Source organism: Amphimedon queenslandica, unplaced genomic scaffold, assembly GCF_000090795.2.
Source record: "Amphimedon queenslandica unplaced genomic scaffold, v1.1 AMPQUscaffold_12676, whole genome shotgun sequence".
Taxonomy (NCBI): domain Eukaryota; kingdom Metazoa; phylum Porifera; class Demospongiae; order Haplosclerida; family Niphatidae; genus Amphimedon; species Amphimedon queenslandica.
Genome location: NW_003547088.1, coordinates 6,422 through 21,517, shown reverse-complemented (window position 1 = coordinate 21,517; position 15,096 = coordinate 6,422). Strand labels below are relative to the sequence as shown.

The window sequence follows — 15,096 nt, the reverse complement described above, 5'->3', positions numbered from 1 at the left end:
CTTGCTACACAGCATTAGGGCATCAATATGTATCAGAAAATGTAATAAAGATTGAGAGTGATGTCGGAGTCAATTTTTGGAAAAAACCATGGTCTATCATAGCCTTGGGTATTTTTTAGCATTTTGAAATTTTCTTAAAATGGCCTTAACTTGAAAAAATGAAGTCAGAATCAGCTCAAACTTGCTACACAGCATTAGGGCATCAATATGTATCAGAAAATGTAATAAAAATTTGGGGTGATTTTGGAGTCAATTTTTGGAAAAAACCATGGGCTATAGTCTTGGGTATTGTTCAGAATTTTGATGTTTTCTTAAAATGGTCGCAACTTGAAAAATTGAAGTCTGAATCTGCTCAAACTTGCCACACAGCATAAGGGTATCAATGTGTATCAGAAAATGTAATGAAAATTTGGAGTGATTTTGGAGCCACTTTTTGGAAAAACCATGGGCTATAGCCTTGGGTATTATTTTAGCATTTTCTTAAAATTACTGTAACTCAAATAATTGAAGTTGGAATCAGCTCAAACTTGCTACACAGCATAAGGACATCTAAGTATCAGAAAATTTAATAAAAATTTGGAGTGATTTCGGAGCCATTTTTTGGAAAAAACCCAAAATTAGACAATTTTTAAAATGGCTGTAACTCAAAACGTCTAAGTCGAAATTAATAGCATTTTACATAATTATTTATTTATTTTATTTATGTAGTAGATTAATAAAAAATTAATGAGACATACTGTTGACCTGAGGGCACTAACAAAGACCCCGCCCCCTACTGCCAGCACTGCAGAAAAGACCAAAGCCATAGAAGAGAACATGTTACTAGTAGTTGAATCAGCTCGAGCTATTGGTTGCTCTGTTACTGATAATATGGTGGAGGAACTAACAAGAGGAGACGAAGGAACAATTGATAAACTAATAATAGAATTAATTAAAGTAAGAGTGTATTAATTAGTGGGTGTGGTTGACCACACCTCTTTCCCCTCCCTCCAGTCTCGTGTAGTCCATATGACTGGTATGGAGGATGAGCCTTCAAGTACTTTTAATGATTTGAGTACTTTAATGTCTAAACTAGGACTGGCCTATACTGATAGTGAGGAGACTAATGGAGGAACTGGAACTGACTCAAGTGATGGAGGAGGAGGTGAGACACTGGGGCTGGGATATTACTGTATAATTATTAATTAATTAATATAATTATTACTGAGTATATTTAGTATAATTTTTGTTAATTTTTTTGTTATTCGCTGTATAGCAGGTAATTTTGGAAGAGAAAAATTTTTGGAATATTTTTAAAACATTTGTTGATTGCTGGGTCGAATTTGTGTCTATGAGCCATCGAGCATGTACATAATGTTACAAAATGGTTGTTTTGATTTGACAAGTGGCTACTATATTAAAATGCCAAATTTACCAAGATTTATCTCCTCCAAAATTACCCACTATATGGTATTCTTGTGATAATATCAAATACCCAATATGGCGGGTGGTTTAGGAGGAGGTGTATCAAGATCATGGAGAGATGAAGCAGTTAATGTTAGTAGGTATAAAGATGGAGGACTGATGGTAAGGATTGATGATGAATATACACCTCATTCAGTTACTGGATCATGGAGGGAGGACAAGAAAACACCAAAAATAGGTACAGTATCTGATATTAAAGTATAGCTTTAATTTGACAGTGCTTCAAGACTGATTTACAATAATATACTAGGTTAGTGTACTGTCAATTTTTAATTAAAACTGTGGGCAGTTTGACCTTTTGACTCATGCTTTATGTTAGAATTGAATCAGTGTCAATGTAACTTCAGGACTAGCATAATATAATAAATCCACCTTTATTTGATAAGCTACATGTATAATTGAAATATTCTCCTAATAATTAAACCCACCAATGATTATTGTACATGTTCATAGTATATGTATGACTACACAAAATTGTCAAATTAAAAATCATCAAATTAATTTTATAGAAAATTACTAAAATGAAGTGTTCCCAAATTAAAGTGTTGTACATTAAAATTAGTAAAATCATACTGAAGCTTGAAAATGTACTATCGTATAGCCTGAAAATTTGGCGGTTAACTATCTTGTATTTTCTTTAAGCACTCTCAGCTCTTCTTGAAGCTGCTCCTTGGCTGTCCTTGCCCACAGTCTTAACTGAAATAGTGAGAAATACTGCCATTTTGGCATTTTTAGTATCATGTGCTCATGACAGGATCTGCCCATTATTGCAATTATTATCGGCAGTTTTATTTTGAACTGCTAATCTGCCAAATTTAATTCTCCGCCAAATTTTTTGGCTAAACACATGAGTATTGTTACCTTTACATGTCATTAATACCTCTCTCTCTCTCTCTCTCTCTCTCTCTCTCTCTGAGCATATGTTATACATGTACATATCAATACGTAAATAATTCATTAAGTGCCAAACCAAAACCCAGCTTTAATTAGTAATAACACCTAATAAATAATAACTATCTAAAGCACATGGTCAAGCACATGTTAAGTTTATTGTGCCAGCTGGGAGAAAAGAAACCAATACCTTCCAGTATGTAGCGCTAAGCCCAGTTGTGTTAAATAATAGTCATAGGCCCTGTGTATCTAGTGTCAGCACACATGTAACTGTACAAGCCACATTGGTAACAACAGCTTTTTAAGGCAGGCAGGGAGGTGAGAGTTTGGCCATTAAAAACGTTTTAACCCCCAGTTCTGGTTCTCAAGGCCGGACTGCCTAGCCTGCCGTTCACCACGGCTTTCATGCTAACACAGTAACTGTAAAAATTTGTTTGTATTGTCACATGGTATGACGACAATTGGTGGCTCTGAGTTGTGAAAAGAGGGTCGAGGGCGAGGTGTTAGGTAGATAGCCAGGAAAGAAGTCTAGGCAGGTAGGCAGACTAGGAGCATCAACCAACTGTGGCCAACACTCTGACGTCTGACTATTGACAGGAGTTGGGTGTAGTGTACGTCCTCTCTTAAACTAATTGTCACTTTATTTAATCTCTTTTTCTTTGTCTCTCTCTCTCTCTCTCTGTCTCCTCTATCTCTCTCTGTCTCCTCTATCTCTCTCTGTCTCCTCTCTCTCTCTGGTAAGGGAATAACAGATATATAGCATTAAGAAATCGGCTTTTAATTATTATTCAACACCTAATTAAAAATAATTTATTCATGCAAGCACATGGTCACAGTGTGTTATTAAAAGTTTTAAAAATGACAGCTCAATTCCTCCAAGGCTCACTTTTGAGTAAGTACAGCTAACATACACACCTACATGTAAAAGGCTAAGTAAACTAACTGTAATAACTTGCCCTACACGTACAGACTTAACACACATTGTAATTTACTGTTTACACATACTGACAAACACACTAATGCAATTATTTACTACTCATACCTAATTCACTAATCGTGGGGACAAGTCAGAGGCAGGCAGAGTGCCGAAAGTTGAGCCCGTAAAAACATTTTAAGCCACGTACCACTCCGGTTCTTAATTCAGGCTGGACTGCCTAGCCCCGGCAGGCCTCCTTTCCAACACATGACCCCCCAAAGAATATTCCAGTGTGTATCACGCTTTGGCCTAAACTTAGCACAACCTCAACCAGTGGTACTGTAACTAAAAAATCCATTAGCAAAGTACATGTAGTTATAGTATCAACACACATGTACATGTAAATATAAACCAGCCAATCATGTTAAATCATTAGCATACACAATACTAGTATCTGCATGAACAGCATACTGTAAAAGTACATATAAGTAAAGCCTTAAAACCTCCCTTGTGGGAATGGGGGTTCCTTAGGGTTGGGGTGGTCTCTGAATAACACTAGTAAAAACAAAATGGTAGTTTTACCCATAGAAATCTCTCTCTTTCTGTATCTCCAGATCTCAGTAACCCTAGTCTTGATGCTAATCTGTCATATGAGGAGAGGGCAGCCATTAGAAGAGCTGAGAGGGAGAGGAGAAAGAAAGACAGAGAAGCACTGGTTGTCCCTAAATAATGAGCACTCATTATTATTATTATTATTATTATTATTATTATTATTATTATTATTATTGTATTTTTGTTGTTGTTATTGTTACGTACTGCGTTCATTGTCTGATGGTATTTAGAGTTTCAGACTCGTTTCATTATTAATGCATTTATTTTGTTTTTTGTTATTTTTAGTTCAATTTATTAGAAAACCATTGTTATTATTATTATTGTCATTATTGGAAAACTGAGTGAGAGAGCTCAAAGATTGTGATGACAGCATACAAGTGTATCATATCTGCATTGGTAAGAGATCCTCCCTCCCTCTTTCTAGTAACTAATTTGACAGTGTTAGGTCTGTCAATTTTTAAATTAAAAGTGTAGGTCATTTGACCTTTTGATTCATCCTTTATGTTTAAATTTCATTGAAAAGTGTAAATGTAACTTCAGGACTAGCATAACACACAGACACACATACAACACCATGCACAATTATTTATTTTAATTATTAGATTAATAATAATTATTTATTATTCACAATGATGAATTATAATTATTAGAAAAACAAAAAAGCAACATAATAAATTACATAATATTATTAGTAAATAGTAATAAGTAACAAAAATATCATAAACGTAAAGAACAAAGATAATAAACAATGATAACAATGACTATAAGCAAGGCTGCAAAATTAAGTTGTGGCAGCCATTTTGAAGTGGGGTGAATCCTACTTAGTAACGCTATCGTGTTACTAATTATTGTATAAATCTAAATCTAATAGTATTTAGTGTTTCAAACTCACATTTATTTTTCTTTTTTAGATCCCAATAATAACCCAGTTTTTTATCCATTTTATAAATCTTTTTATCAATTATTATGAATTGAGCTTTCTACTAAAGGATTATAACTTGTTTTAATTTATTGGTGTCTATATATTTTTATTGGTAGTGGTTTGTGTAGTTGATGTTTCCTTTGTTATCAATCATTGCTCTTCTTTTGATTTTGGAGGAGTACTATTAGAGAATTTACCATTAATCGCAATGCATTCAAGTGATGAATGAATGAAGGTAGTTGTGTATAAATGTTCTACTACTTCTTTCCAGTTAGGTTGAAGTGACTCACTAATATTGCGTTCATCACACTCTATCCTCAGTAGTTTGATGGTTGTATGTGACTGTAACATGTTGGTAACAGCAGGTAATACCTGTTCATAAAACAATGGTGTCATTATTTGCTTTATTTCTTCCCAACTACAGTCAATGTATGCCTGATCTGGTTTAAAGTTCAATCTAAATTCTGTGAGATTTTTCTTTTTAGAGATGACATTAATAAAAGTTCTTATCTCTTCATTCAGTGGAATGGATACACTTAACTGCTCTAGACTGGTGTTGTATCTGAGACCAGTTGTTAGGAAGGGCAGGAATGAACTGGGAATGGAACCGTATACATAGTCATTAATCTCAAGGTATTTCAGTGTTTGATTTTGTGTTAGCATTTTTTGTAGACTAGTACTCATACTTCTGGTATATACTGTCTCCTCCTTTATTTCCACTCTCAGAGCTTTAAGTGTAGTATTGGTTTGTAGAATAGTAAATAGTTCAATAGCACTCTCAGCTGTGTCTAGTGGTAAAGAAAGTGTATGTAGACTGGGCTGAGAGGGAAATAAAAGATGTGGTGAGTATGGTTCATGTAGCACGAGACAGTGTAATCCTTTGATATGTGGAAGGAGTGATTTCATCAGTTTACTACTCCATCTTCCTATTTCTAGAGCAGTCAGTGGTGTGTTCACCTCTACAATATTTGGTGATGATAATATGACTTCATCATATAAGTGCAACGAAAGAGCTTTTAATGTCTTGTTGTCCTTTAGTAACTGTTCTATTACTACATCAGGTAGAGGAGGAGGGGTAACATCTATTGTTAATGATGTTATAGTTTTATTTCTTGTCACTCCTCTAATCACACTAATAATTGAATTAAATACTCCATGATACTCAATCTTCATTTCTTGTAGTGTTAAATTCATTTCTATACTTTTCTCAAGTTCAGTGCACTTATCTGTGTAGTATTTATTGTCAACTAAAAAGTGCAGTATCTTCAATTGAGGAAGATTAAGGAACTGTAACAATACAAGACCATTTAATAATCCACAGTAGCACTCTTGAATATTATATAGAAGTGATGGTTGTATTAATTTGTGTATTAATTCATCAGTGGGTTCATACCACTTTACCTCCAGTCTCATACACTGAGCCTGTAGTGAGTTATTGGTTAGTCCATCAGTGAAGACTGATAGTGGCTGATTAGATACAGTCCCAAGGTGCACCAGATTCCATGTTGTGTTGGAATTGCTTATACAATAACTGAGACACAACCAGTCAAACAATGATAATGATGCTCTATCCAGACACAGTGAGTGTTTGTGGATGGATTGTGCTAATACTTTACATAATGTTGTGTTCTGTGACTCATACAGGAGTTCAAGAAGAAAAGGAACATAGTTGTCTAAATCATCAGATCTGATATGATTATTGTGTCTAATCTCAGGATTTTGATAAAAGTAGGAGAGATGACAAGTCTCAAATCTAATCAATGGTTTCCTCTTACACTGTAAGTCAAGTTGCTTATTAAAGTACTGTTGATAGCTCTCATGTTCAAGGTGAGTTAGACCTGCCACAAACCACAAACACATTCGAAAGTGATCATCATCAAAGTGGTCCTTAAACACTTCCTCTGTCTTCTTCTCATGCTTAGCTATCCACCATGCAGCTAGAAATTCCTGTATACTCAAGTGAAGGAACTGATACTTCTCTTCATCATAATCTGTGAATGTTGTCATCAATCCAAGATAGTCTTCCTTGACTGCTTCACTCAGTGACAGTAGATGATGTGAAGAGAATGTCATTCTTGTATTAGCCAAGTTAGTATAGGCTAATCGACCCATCTCTTGTAAAGGATTAGCTAATTGTGATGGTAATGAAGAAAGACTACCTAAAGTACGTGGGTTAATAGCATGTCTTTTAACATGTCTTTTGATAGTTTGTAGGATAAAATTCTCATAGAGTTGAGTGAGTGTTGTTGGTAAGTGTCCTCCTTCTTTACAATAAACTAAGATGACCATAGAACAAACTAGTGGTACATAGCACAATGATTGGACATCATTTCGTACCTCAAGATCATTAATTAGTTTCACTGCTAGTTGTGAGTCCTTACTGCTTTGAGTAGTTGTAAAATGGGACTTGTATTTAAATTCTGTTTCTGTATCTTGTTCATTGTTCTTATCAATGAGTTCTTGTGCTAGTTTTGTATCTTTTTGAAGTGTATGTATAATTACTGTTGATATTTCTTCCTTAGAAAACCCAATGACCTGAACATGTCTACTGAGATTGGACATAATCTCTAAAAGTGAAGAGGAGGCATAGCTACGAGAGGTAACAATTACTGAACATTGGTCTAACTCATTTTTGCAAATGATACTAGCAGCTAACGAAGACTGTCTGAGCTGTTCACTTAGTTCATCCCAACCATCAAAGATTATCAGTAATCCTTCACCGTCCCTCTTCTCAAACCACTCAGGTATATTTTTATATCTATTAAGTTGACGCACAAACAGGTCAGCTAGTGTAGTAGCTGCAGCTATTTTGCTATTCCTTAAAGGACAGTAAAGTGCCAAGTCATACTGTTGATGTGGAAATTTTCCATTAGACCACATGTTTAACAGTTTACGACAGAGTGTTGTCTTGCCAATACCAGGGGGACCGTCTATTACTATTCTGAGAGATAGAGAACTATCTGGGGGTTGGAGGACATCTTCAACACTTATCTCTTTGTTTCCAATTAGTTTAACTGTTTTATCTACTTGTCCTCTTAGCTGATGCCAAGCTGATTCTGCTTGTGTGCTGGAGTCTTGTAATTCTATTAGTGCTAGTCTTCCAAAGAAATCTTTTCCAATTCTTGGAGGCCAATCTGTGGCAACAATAGGTTGGTGTTTGTAGTGTTGTCTCATATTGTCAGCATATCCTTGAACATCATCAGGTATTGAACTAATGGATGTGGAATAATCAGGTATAGACTGACCTAATGCATTGAGATATAATGACTATATTGATCACTGATAATGTACACACACACACTCACCTAACTGGTGTAATATAGAGGTAGCAACATCTGTTAGTGTATGATCTTGTTGGTTTATTAATACATGACATATGTCAGTTAGGTACTGCTCTGGATTTTGAGAAGATTCTAACTGTTCATACTGCTTTGGATTTTGAGAAGATTCTAACTGTCCATACTGCTTTGGATTTCGATAAGATTCTAACTGTCTATGTAATACACTCATCAGTTTCATTGCTTTAGTATAATCAGTCATAACTCCCATTACAAGTACATCATCAACTGCTTGTTGTGGTATCAAACCTTTAGCACGTAATTCAGTTGTTGTTTTGTAAAGATTATGTGAGATTTCAGTAGTGAGTTTATCAAAATGAGTTCTTAATATATCGCTTGGTCCAGGATTACCTACAGTAGTGTATCAGTTAATGAGTGTTGTAATAAGTGTATCATTTTGTTTACCTGTTATAGGACCAGGATTGAGTTCAACATCTCCTGATAAAAGGAGGAGCATACGTAGACTAACAATCAAACAGAGATCATTGTAAATCAGGTTAGAACTGCTGCCTCCAGGTAAGACTACTGACTGGAGGTAATTCGTATCAGTAACAGTAACACCAGTAGTACATTGTACTTGGTGGTAGCAGTTACCTAATAGTAAAATACCAGTATACAAGTACAAAGTTGCATATCCTTGTTGTTTACCTGTTGGAGGAATAACTAATATGTGTCTTAATAAAGAGAGACAGAGAAAGAGGAGGAGGAGGAAAGCAATAAGAGACAAAGTTGTTAGCAGTTTAGATGTCTTCTCTCCTGATGTAGTACTGCCTGACTTGCTGTCTACTGCAGCTTTGAATGAGTGAGAGTGGCGGCCATTAGCTGGCCTACTGGAAGCAGCTTGACAGTAGTTCCACAGTCCAATACTTGCTCTCCATTGAGAGACATCAATCATCTTGTAAATATTGTTACAATAAATACACTGAAGCAGTTCCTTTATGCTTTATCCAGCACAAGAGAAGTGGGTGTATGTGTCACTCTTATCATTGTCACATGAGAACCATACATAAACTATTGTAACCACTAGTTTATACAAAATGTCTCTAGTACAACTTCATTATGACCAAATTTGGTCAATTCATATCATATAACATATGGTTTCTCTCTCTTCCTTTGTCTCTTCCTCTCTCTTCCACAGTTCCCTCCTCAATCTCTCTAAGAAGTAGGCAGTCCAAATATTGGTTGAACATGACAATACATAAGTCAATAAACATATACATGTAATTTGTGGCAAAGTTGCTGTCAATGGATGGATGTACCAATTGATGGGTGTACCAATTGATGGGTGCAGGTGATGTGTGTATTGGTGGATGTATTAATAGAAAAATGGATAGCACACTTCATGATGGCACTGAATACTGTTGTTCACTGTTCTTGAATATCAGTGATGGTGAATAATATTATCATTAGGTAGGAAGAGGTGATGGTGTAAATTAGAGTTGAACTTGGTGAGTTATGTCTGATGCATTAAAAAGTGCTAATTATTCTACTCAACAAAGTTGCTACCTTATATTGTTACTTTATAGTGATCATCATAAAATAACAAAAACATCCATACATGAAATACATTAAATGATTATCAAGTCAGTACTTAATACTTAATGTGTGTGTGTGTGTGTGTGTGTGGTGTCACTGGTGTGCATGTAAATATTAGAGGCAGATTTACAATTAATAATCAAAGCACCATGCACCTCTTATATAAAGTAGATTGGTTGCTTAAGTGAAGATTCAGTGACTTGGTATGTTAATTCACACGACGACTGATCTAATACCAGTCTACTCTGCCTTGTATGTGGTGATAGTCAGGAAAAGTATTAATACAAGTCTCTTCGTGTCGCTTGTCTAACTTGAGTTTTGTTGCATTTTTATTTGATAGTGACTGGAAGATGAGTAGTATTGACTCAGTAGACAACGAGGTCCTCCTTAGATCCAGTTCAACTAGTGATGAGTTATTGAGGAGGAGATGAGAAAGAGCCTGTCCACTAACAGAAGTGATGAGAGGATTAACATGTAGATATAATTTGGTAAGTGTAGAGTTGCGTTCAAGTGCTTTACAGATATTGGCAACTCCTTTATCACTAATGGAGTGATACACGATGACTAGTTCTTGTATTGTTTTATTATTAGTTAGTAGCATACACAAGTACTGGATACAATCATTAGTTAATGGAGTGTATTGCATCACAAGTCTCCTCAGGTTTAGTGTCTGCAGTTTAGTGTCTGCAGTTTAGTTGATGATAGTAGAGATACTGTACTATTAGTAGATGAGTGGTGGAGCTCAACGTCTTTGTGATTTTCATTAATATTACTAATCACTTCATTACACTGAACTGGAGATGCATAGTTAAGGTATACACTGTCACTGCACTGAGGCCAGTCGACATTTCCAGTGACTCCTAATATAAACCAAAGGATTATACTTATATACATGTATGTACATAATAATACACATATTCACATCATGTGTATATACAAACACACACAACTTGCATAAACAAATACAGACACAGCTAGTAGTTGTCACTGTATTATGTGAATGTGTATGTTTGTTGTATAGTATTAACTATTAAGCATGTACAGAGTTAATGTTGAAGTAAATTATTAAATTAATTTTATACATAATTCCTAAGTATACATTTTTCCATGACATTACATGATATGCACATTTATGAATAATTATACTGAATATCACAATAATCACAAATATTACCTTTACCATGTTGTTCCTTGTCTTGTCTCAGTGCAGGTATCATAATAGGATCATCATTTATAGTCTCCAAGAAAAGAGAAGCTTTCTCATCATTACTAGATGAATCATTCCTTATCTTCTGTAGAATAGGAAGGGACACTTCTTCCACTGACAGTATAAACTCTAACAATTGAAGTGACTCCAACAATGAGTAAACACAACTACTAGGAATGACTCCCTCATCACCAGACATCAAGGATTTTCCTTTCCACCAATTGTCACCTTTACTGTGTATCACGAGCTGCTCTCCTTCACTGAATGAAAGATCACTGCTCCATATGGCAATGTAGTTGCAAAGTGCTATGTATCTTGATTCTGCTAAATGTTGTTGTGCATACCAATCCTTCTCTATACAATGCATTAATCAATAATCATTTGAAGTGATATCTTACTGTCAATATTTCCCTTTTGACTCCTCAGCAGTTGTGAACTATTTATTGATATATTTTCTTGTAGTAACTCAATCTCTTTCTTATACTCCACTAATGCCTTCTCTCTTCCTGTGATGAGGTAGTATAGACAGATTATACCAGTAGAGTCAGTACCTGCTTTCATTAGGAGAGAGGTTCGGAAATACCGAGTCTCTGATTTCTTTGATTTGAATATTTTATTTATCAATTTCCCTCCAGTCAGTAGCTCCACTCTCAGTTTTGAATCTATATTAAATAAATGATGCATAAAATTTGTATTTTTAAATTTATGAAGAGTCGAACACTCAAAACAAATCCACATTATAATATTTAGCACTATAATACCTAGTGTTAGTAGCATATTTTCAATATACTCTATACAAACTTAATCATTCACTAACTATACCTTTTCTTTTTTTGATGATTTTCAGTTGTTTTTCTTGTTCAAATATTGATCCTATACCATTAGTATAAGTAACATCAATAATTAAGTATAGTAGATCAACTCACACACCTTCTTTGTAATCAAGTAAAGTCCTCAGTTCTTGTTCCTCTCCATCAGCTAGTTTAATCTCTTCTTTAAGACATTCATTATTCATTACCTATAATCATTATATTAAACAAGGTCTCATACAGTTACAGTATCTTATACTTTGTATCTGATCCTTTTATCATAGACAGTGTAGTGGCCAATGATTAGTCTAATTAAACTGAATTTCTTCATCAAGACAGTTAGGTTGTCTTGTGCTTCCAAGAGAAGAGCAGCTAGTAAATGATGTGGAACATAACAGATGATAATGATGGAGTTCCCACGATGAATGGTTTGTACAATAATCCTCTTATTTAATTCTTTAAATGCTTCCTCTAAGAGATTACGTATGTCATCAAGTGAGTGCTCATCTGGTTCCCATCCCAAAGTAAACTGAATTGTATTGTAATTGCTAAGATGTTCGGGCTGATTCTGACTAAGGAAGTCTTTTAATGAGCCACAAACTCTCTTGACTATTCCTTCATATTTTGATATAAGATCTTCAGCTTGAGTGATTTCAAAGCGTAGCACAATTATTTTTATTATTGAGATGTCATTGACTCTGCAACTCTTCACAACAACATTCATAATGCTTTCAATACTATGAACATTAGACAGCTCAGCACTCATTTCAGGGAAGGATAGTTGAAGGAATGACTTCATTTCTTCAATGGATGCTTTTGATTGAGATATCAATGGAACTATCTTATCTCGAAGAATACCAAAATGACCTCTGACCTCATTAAAAATTGGCTGATATGCTGCATTGAAAAAGAACTCTCCTGCTATAATCATATATAAATATTATATAAGCATTTTACAGCTACCTGATACTGGTGTGTTTACAATAGGCAAAATATTGACTGTACTACTGGTAGATCTAACTGGTCTAACTACAACTGCAGTCACTGGTTTATTAAAAGTTTCATCTATTGTGAAACAGTTATTACTAGTATATATTATTGTCAGTCTTACCACAATCTTTAATAATATCTTGAGCTAAAGGTTTAGTTTCTTCTAATTCCATTAATATATTGCCTAGTGACCTCAGCTTACTGTGATCATCAGATACTGCAATCATTAATTCTCTTAATGCAACACTTAATGAGCCACCACATCTCTCAATCTTCCTTTGTGTATCCTCAGTGATTAATCCTTCTGTATATAACAACTGGATACAACTATTAGTGAGAAATACTTGTGATATTCTATCACTGTAATGCTGCAATATCTGACTAGCAGGATCATCATCTATAAATAAAAATTATACATTAGATTTATTTTGAAAATTACTGATAATTGTTTACTAGTGTAGACATGTACTGTATGTATGTTAACTTTACATGTGTTACGGATGAGTGTAGCAGCTGGTTTTTGATTCATTCTCTCAAGTGCACTAGCTAATGATTCCCAAGTACGATTATTAGCTGAAGTCAACCACAAGCTCAAACACTTCCTCAAGCAACGTGATGGATTATTCACATAAGTATCTTCAATATTCTTCAACTGAGGATAAAGTAGGTCTAATTCCACTCCAAGGTCAAACCAGTCAGCATCAATGAAGTGACTTCCCTTCAAAGCATCTCTTACTAACTTCAAATGACTGATATCTAATAAAGATATTGATAAATATAAAAGCTCTACTATCTCTCAGTTTCTAATTACCTAAACGGAACACTCTTCTAGCCATAGTAGTTTCTTACTTTTGCAATTAATTTTGTTTTGCAATTTGTAATTTGCAGCAAAGCAGCCACACCCTTGCCTTGCATAAGACCACGCCCTTACAAGACACGCCCATTCACGTGTTTTGCAAGAATTTATACATGCAGCAACTTCTGAGTAGATTGTTTACAGTAGTCAACCGCAGTAGCACCTTTTTGAATTATCACAAAAAGATGGCAAGTGATACGGGGAAGTCTGACATACTAAAATGGGCTAACGAGAAAGGAGAATTTATCAGAAAACCCAGTTCATTCCGGAACTGGATTACAGCTGATGGTAGCTCAGGATTCAAAGCAGAAGCTGGTAGATATCACCTCTATGTCTCGCTCGCTTGCCCCTGGGCTCACAGGACACTCATCGTACGCCAGTTGAAAGGTCTGGAAGATGTCATAACGTTCAACGTGGTGGATTACCATATGGGGCCCAATGGATGGAGGTTTAATCCAGAAGTTGAGGGAGCCACTCCTGATACTGTCAACAGTTTCTCTATGATAAGGGAGGTCTATTTCAAAGTTGATCCTGATTACACTGGTCGGTTCACAGTCCCAGTTCTTTATGATAAGGTGAATGGTACTATTGTTAATAACGAGTCGTCTGAGATAATTCGTATGTTAAATACTGAGTTTAATGAGTTCTGTGCTACTCCTGAAGCTAAAGCTCTTGATCTCTATCCTACTGATCTGAGAGACACCATCAATAAACTCAATGAATGGATTTACCCGTAAGTAATTAATGTACAGTTCTTCTATTGCATACCTGCATGTATTCATGTATTTGAGCTGATTCCGAATTCTCAAATTTGGATTTTTTACAAAATTTTAAAGTTATTCAAAAATATTTTTTCAAGAATAAAAAGGAGAGAATTTTCCTTTTTTCTCATACATATACATGATGTATAAATTTTGAGCTTATTCTGATCAAATTTGATTTTTTTAATGAATTTTTAAAGTTACAAAAAATTAGGCCGAAAAGTATAGTGCAGGGTTATTAGCCAAATTTTGTCAAAAATAACTAGGGGAGAACTTTCTATTTTTATAATTTTTCTGATACATACACATGTTCCTATGTTATGTATCGATTTTGAGATCATTTTGATCAAAACTAGAAACAATGTAGAACATTCAAGGGCTCAGCCTCGTAGATTATTAGCTGGAAAAAAGTAGAATCTCAACCTTATGTTGCTGCTAGAAAACTTCTGATTCTTGCATGCTGATAGCCATTTTATTATCTTTCGGCCACTCCCACTTTCAATGAAATATTGAAATTTAGAATCTATTGCACTGCAAGGCATGTGCAGATATATAGAGGAGATACGGAATACGTACGTGTACAGACAAACAAACAAACTCTACTCATCTTAGTGGGCTTCGCCCAATTAGATTTTTTATGAATTTTTAAATTACACAAAATGTACATATTCTTGTCAGGCTTAACTCAGTTAGCATTTTTTGTGGGAAAACCTGATTAGGTGAATGGGTTTCTTGCATAAAGCGCTTATTAGGTTGGCCTTTTAAACTCATTATCACCTATTTTCATACATTTG

General features: G+C 34.9%; 3 protein-coding genes across 5 annotated transcripts; 2 read left to right on the top strand and 1 right to left on the bottom strand.

Annotated features, from left to right (window-relative positions):
- The first annotated feature begins 712 nt into the window (after positions 1 to 712).
- LOC109587147 (uncharacterized) lies at positions 713 to 4,028 on the top strand. Of its 3 annotated transcripts, none has more exons than XM_020003383.1 (4): positions 713 to 936; positions 994 to 1,144; positions 1,496 to 1,642; positions 3,886 to 4,028. In XM_020003383.1, the coding sequence occupies exons 1-4, from the start codon at positions 727 to 729 to the stop codon at positions 3,999 to 4,001; spliced, it is 624 nt and encodes a 207-aa protein (XP_019858942.1). In that variant the 5' UTR covers positions 713 to 726; the 3' UTR covers positions 4,002 to 4,028. The 3 variants fall into 3 exon arrangements, with proteins under 3 accessions (XP_019858942.1, XP_019858941.1, XP_019858943.1); XM_020003382.1 differs by having other exon boundaries at positions 1,490 to 1,642; XM_020003384.1 differs by having other exon boundaries at positions 1,490 to 1,714; positions 3,886 to 3,973.
- Positions 4,029 to 10,455: 6,427 nt separating this feature from the next.
- On the bottom strand, positions 10,456 to 13,515 carry LOC109587144 (uncharacterized). Its single transcript, XM_020003380.1, has 10 exons — positions 13,175 to 13,515; positions 12,807 to 13,082; positions 12,659 to 12,760; positions 11,955 to 12,616; positions 11,817 to 11,904; positions 11,709 to 11,759; positions 11,438 to 11,548; positions 11,285 to 11,392; positions 10,993 to 11,240; positions 10,456 to 10,539 (listed from the first exon to the last, which is right to left on the bottom strand). The coding sequence occupies exons 1-10, from the start codon at positions 13,212 to 13,214 to the stop codon at positions 10,456 to 10,458; spliced, it is 1,770 nt and encodes a 589-aa protein (XP_019858939.1). The 5' UTR covers positions 13,215 to 13,515.
- A 132-nt stretch (positions 13,516 to 13,647) lies between these two features.
- Positions 13,648 to 14,293, top strand: LOC100638825 (glutathione S-transferase omega-like 2). The gene has a single exon (XM_011408985.2). It carries the CDS (start codon positions 13,655 to 13,657, stop codon positions 14,276 to 14,278), a length of 624 nt encoding a protein of 207 aa, XP_011407287.2. The 5' UTR covers positions 13,648 to 13,654; the 3' UTR covers positions 14,279 to 14,293.
- The last annotated feature ends 803 nt before the right edge of the window (positions 14,294 to 15,096 follow it).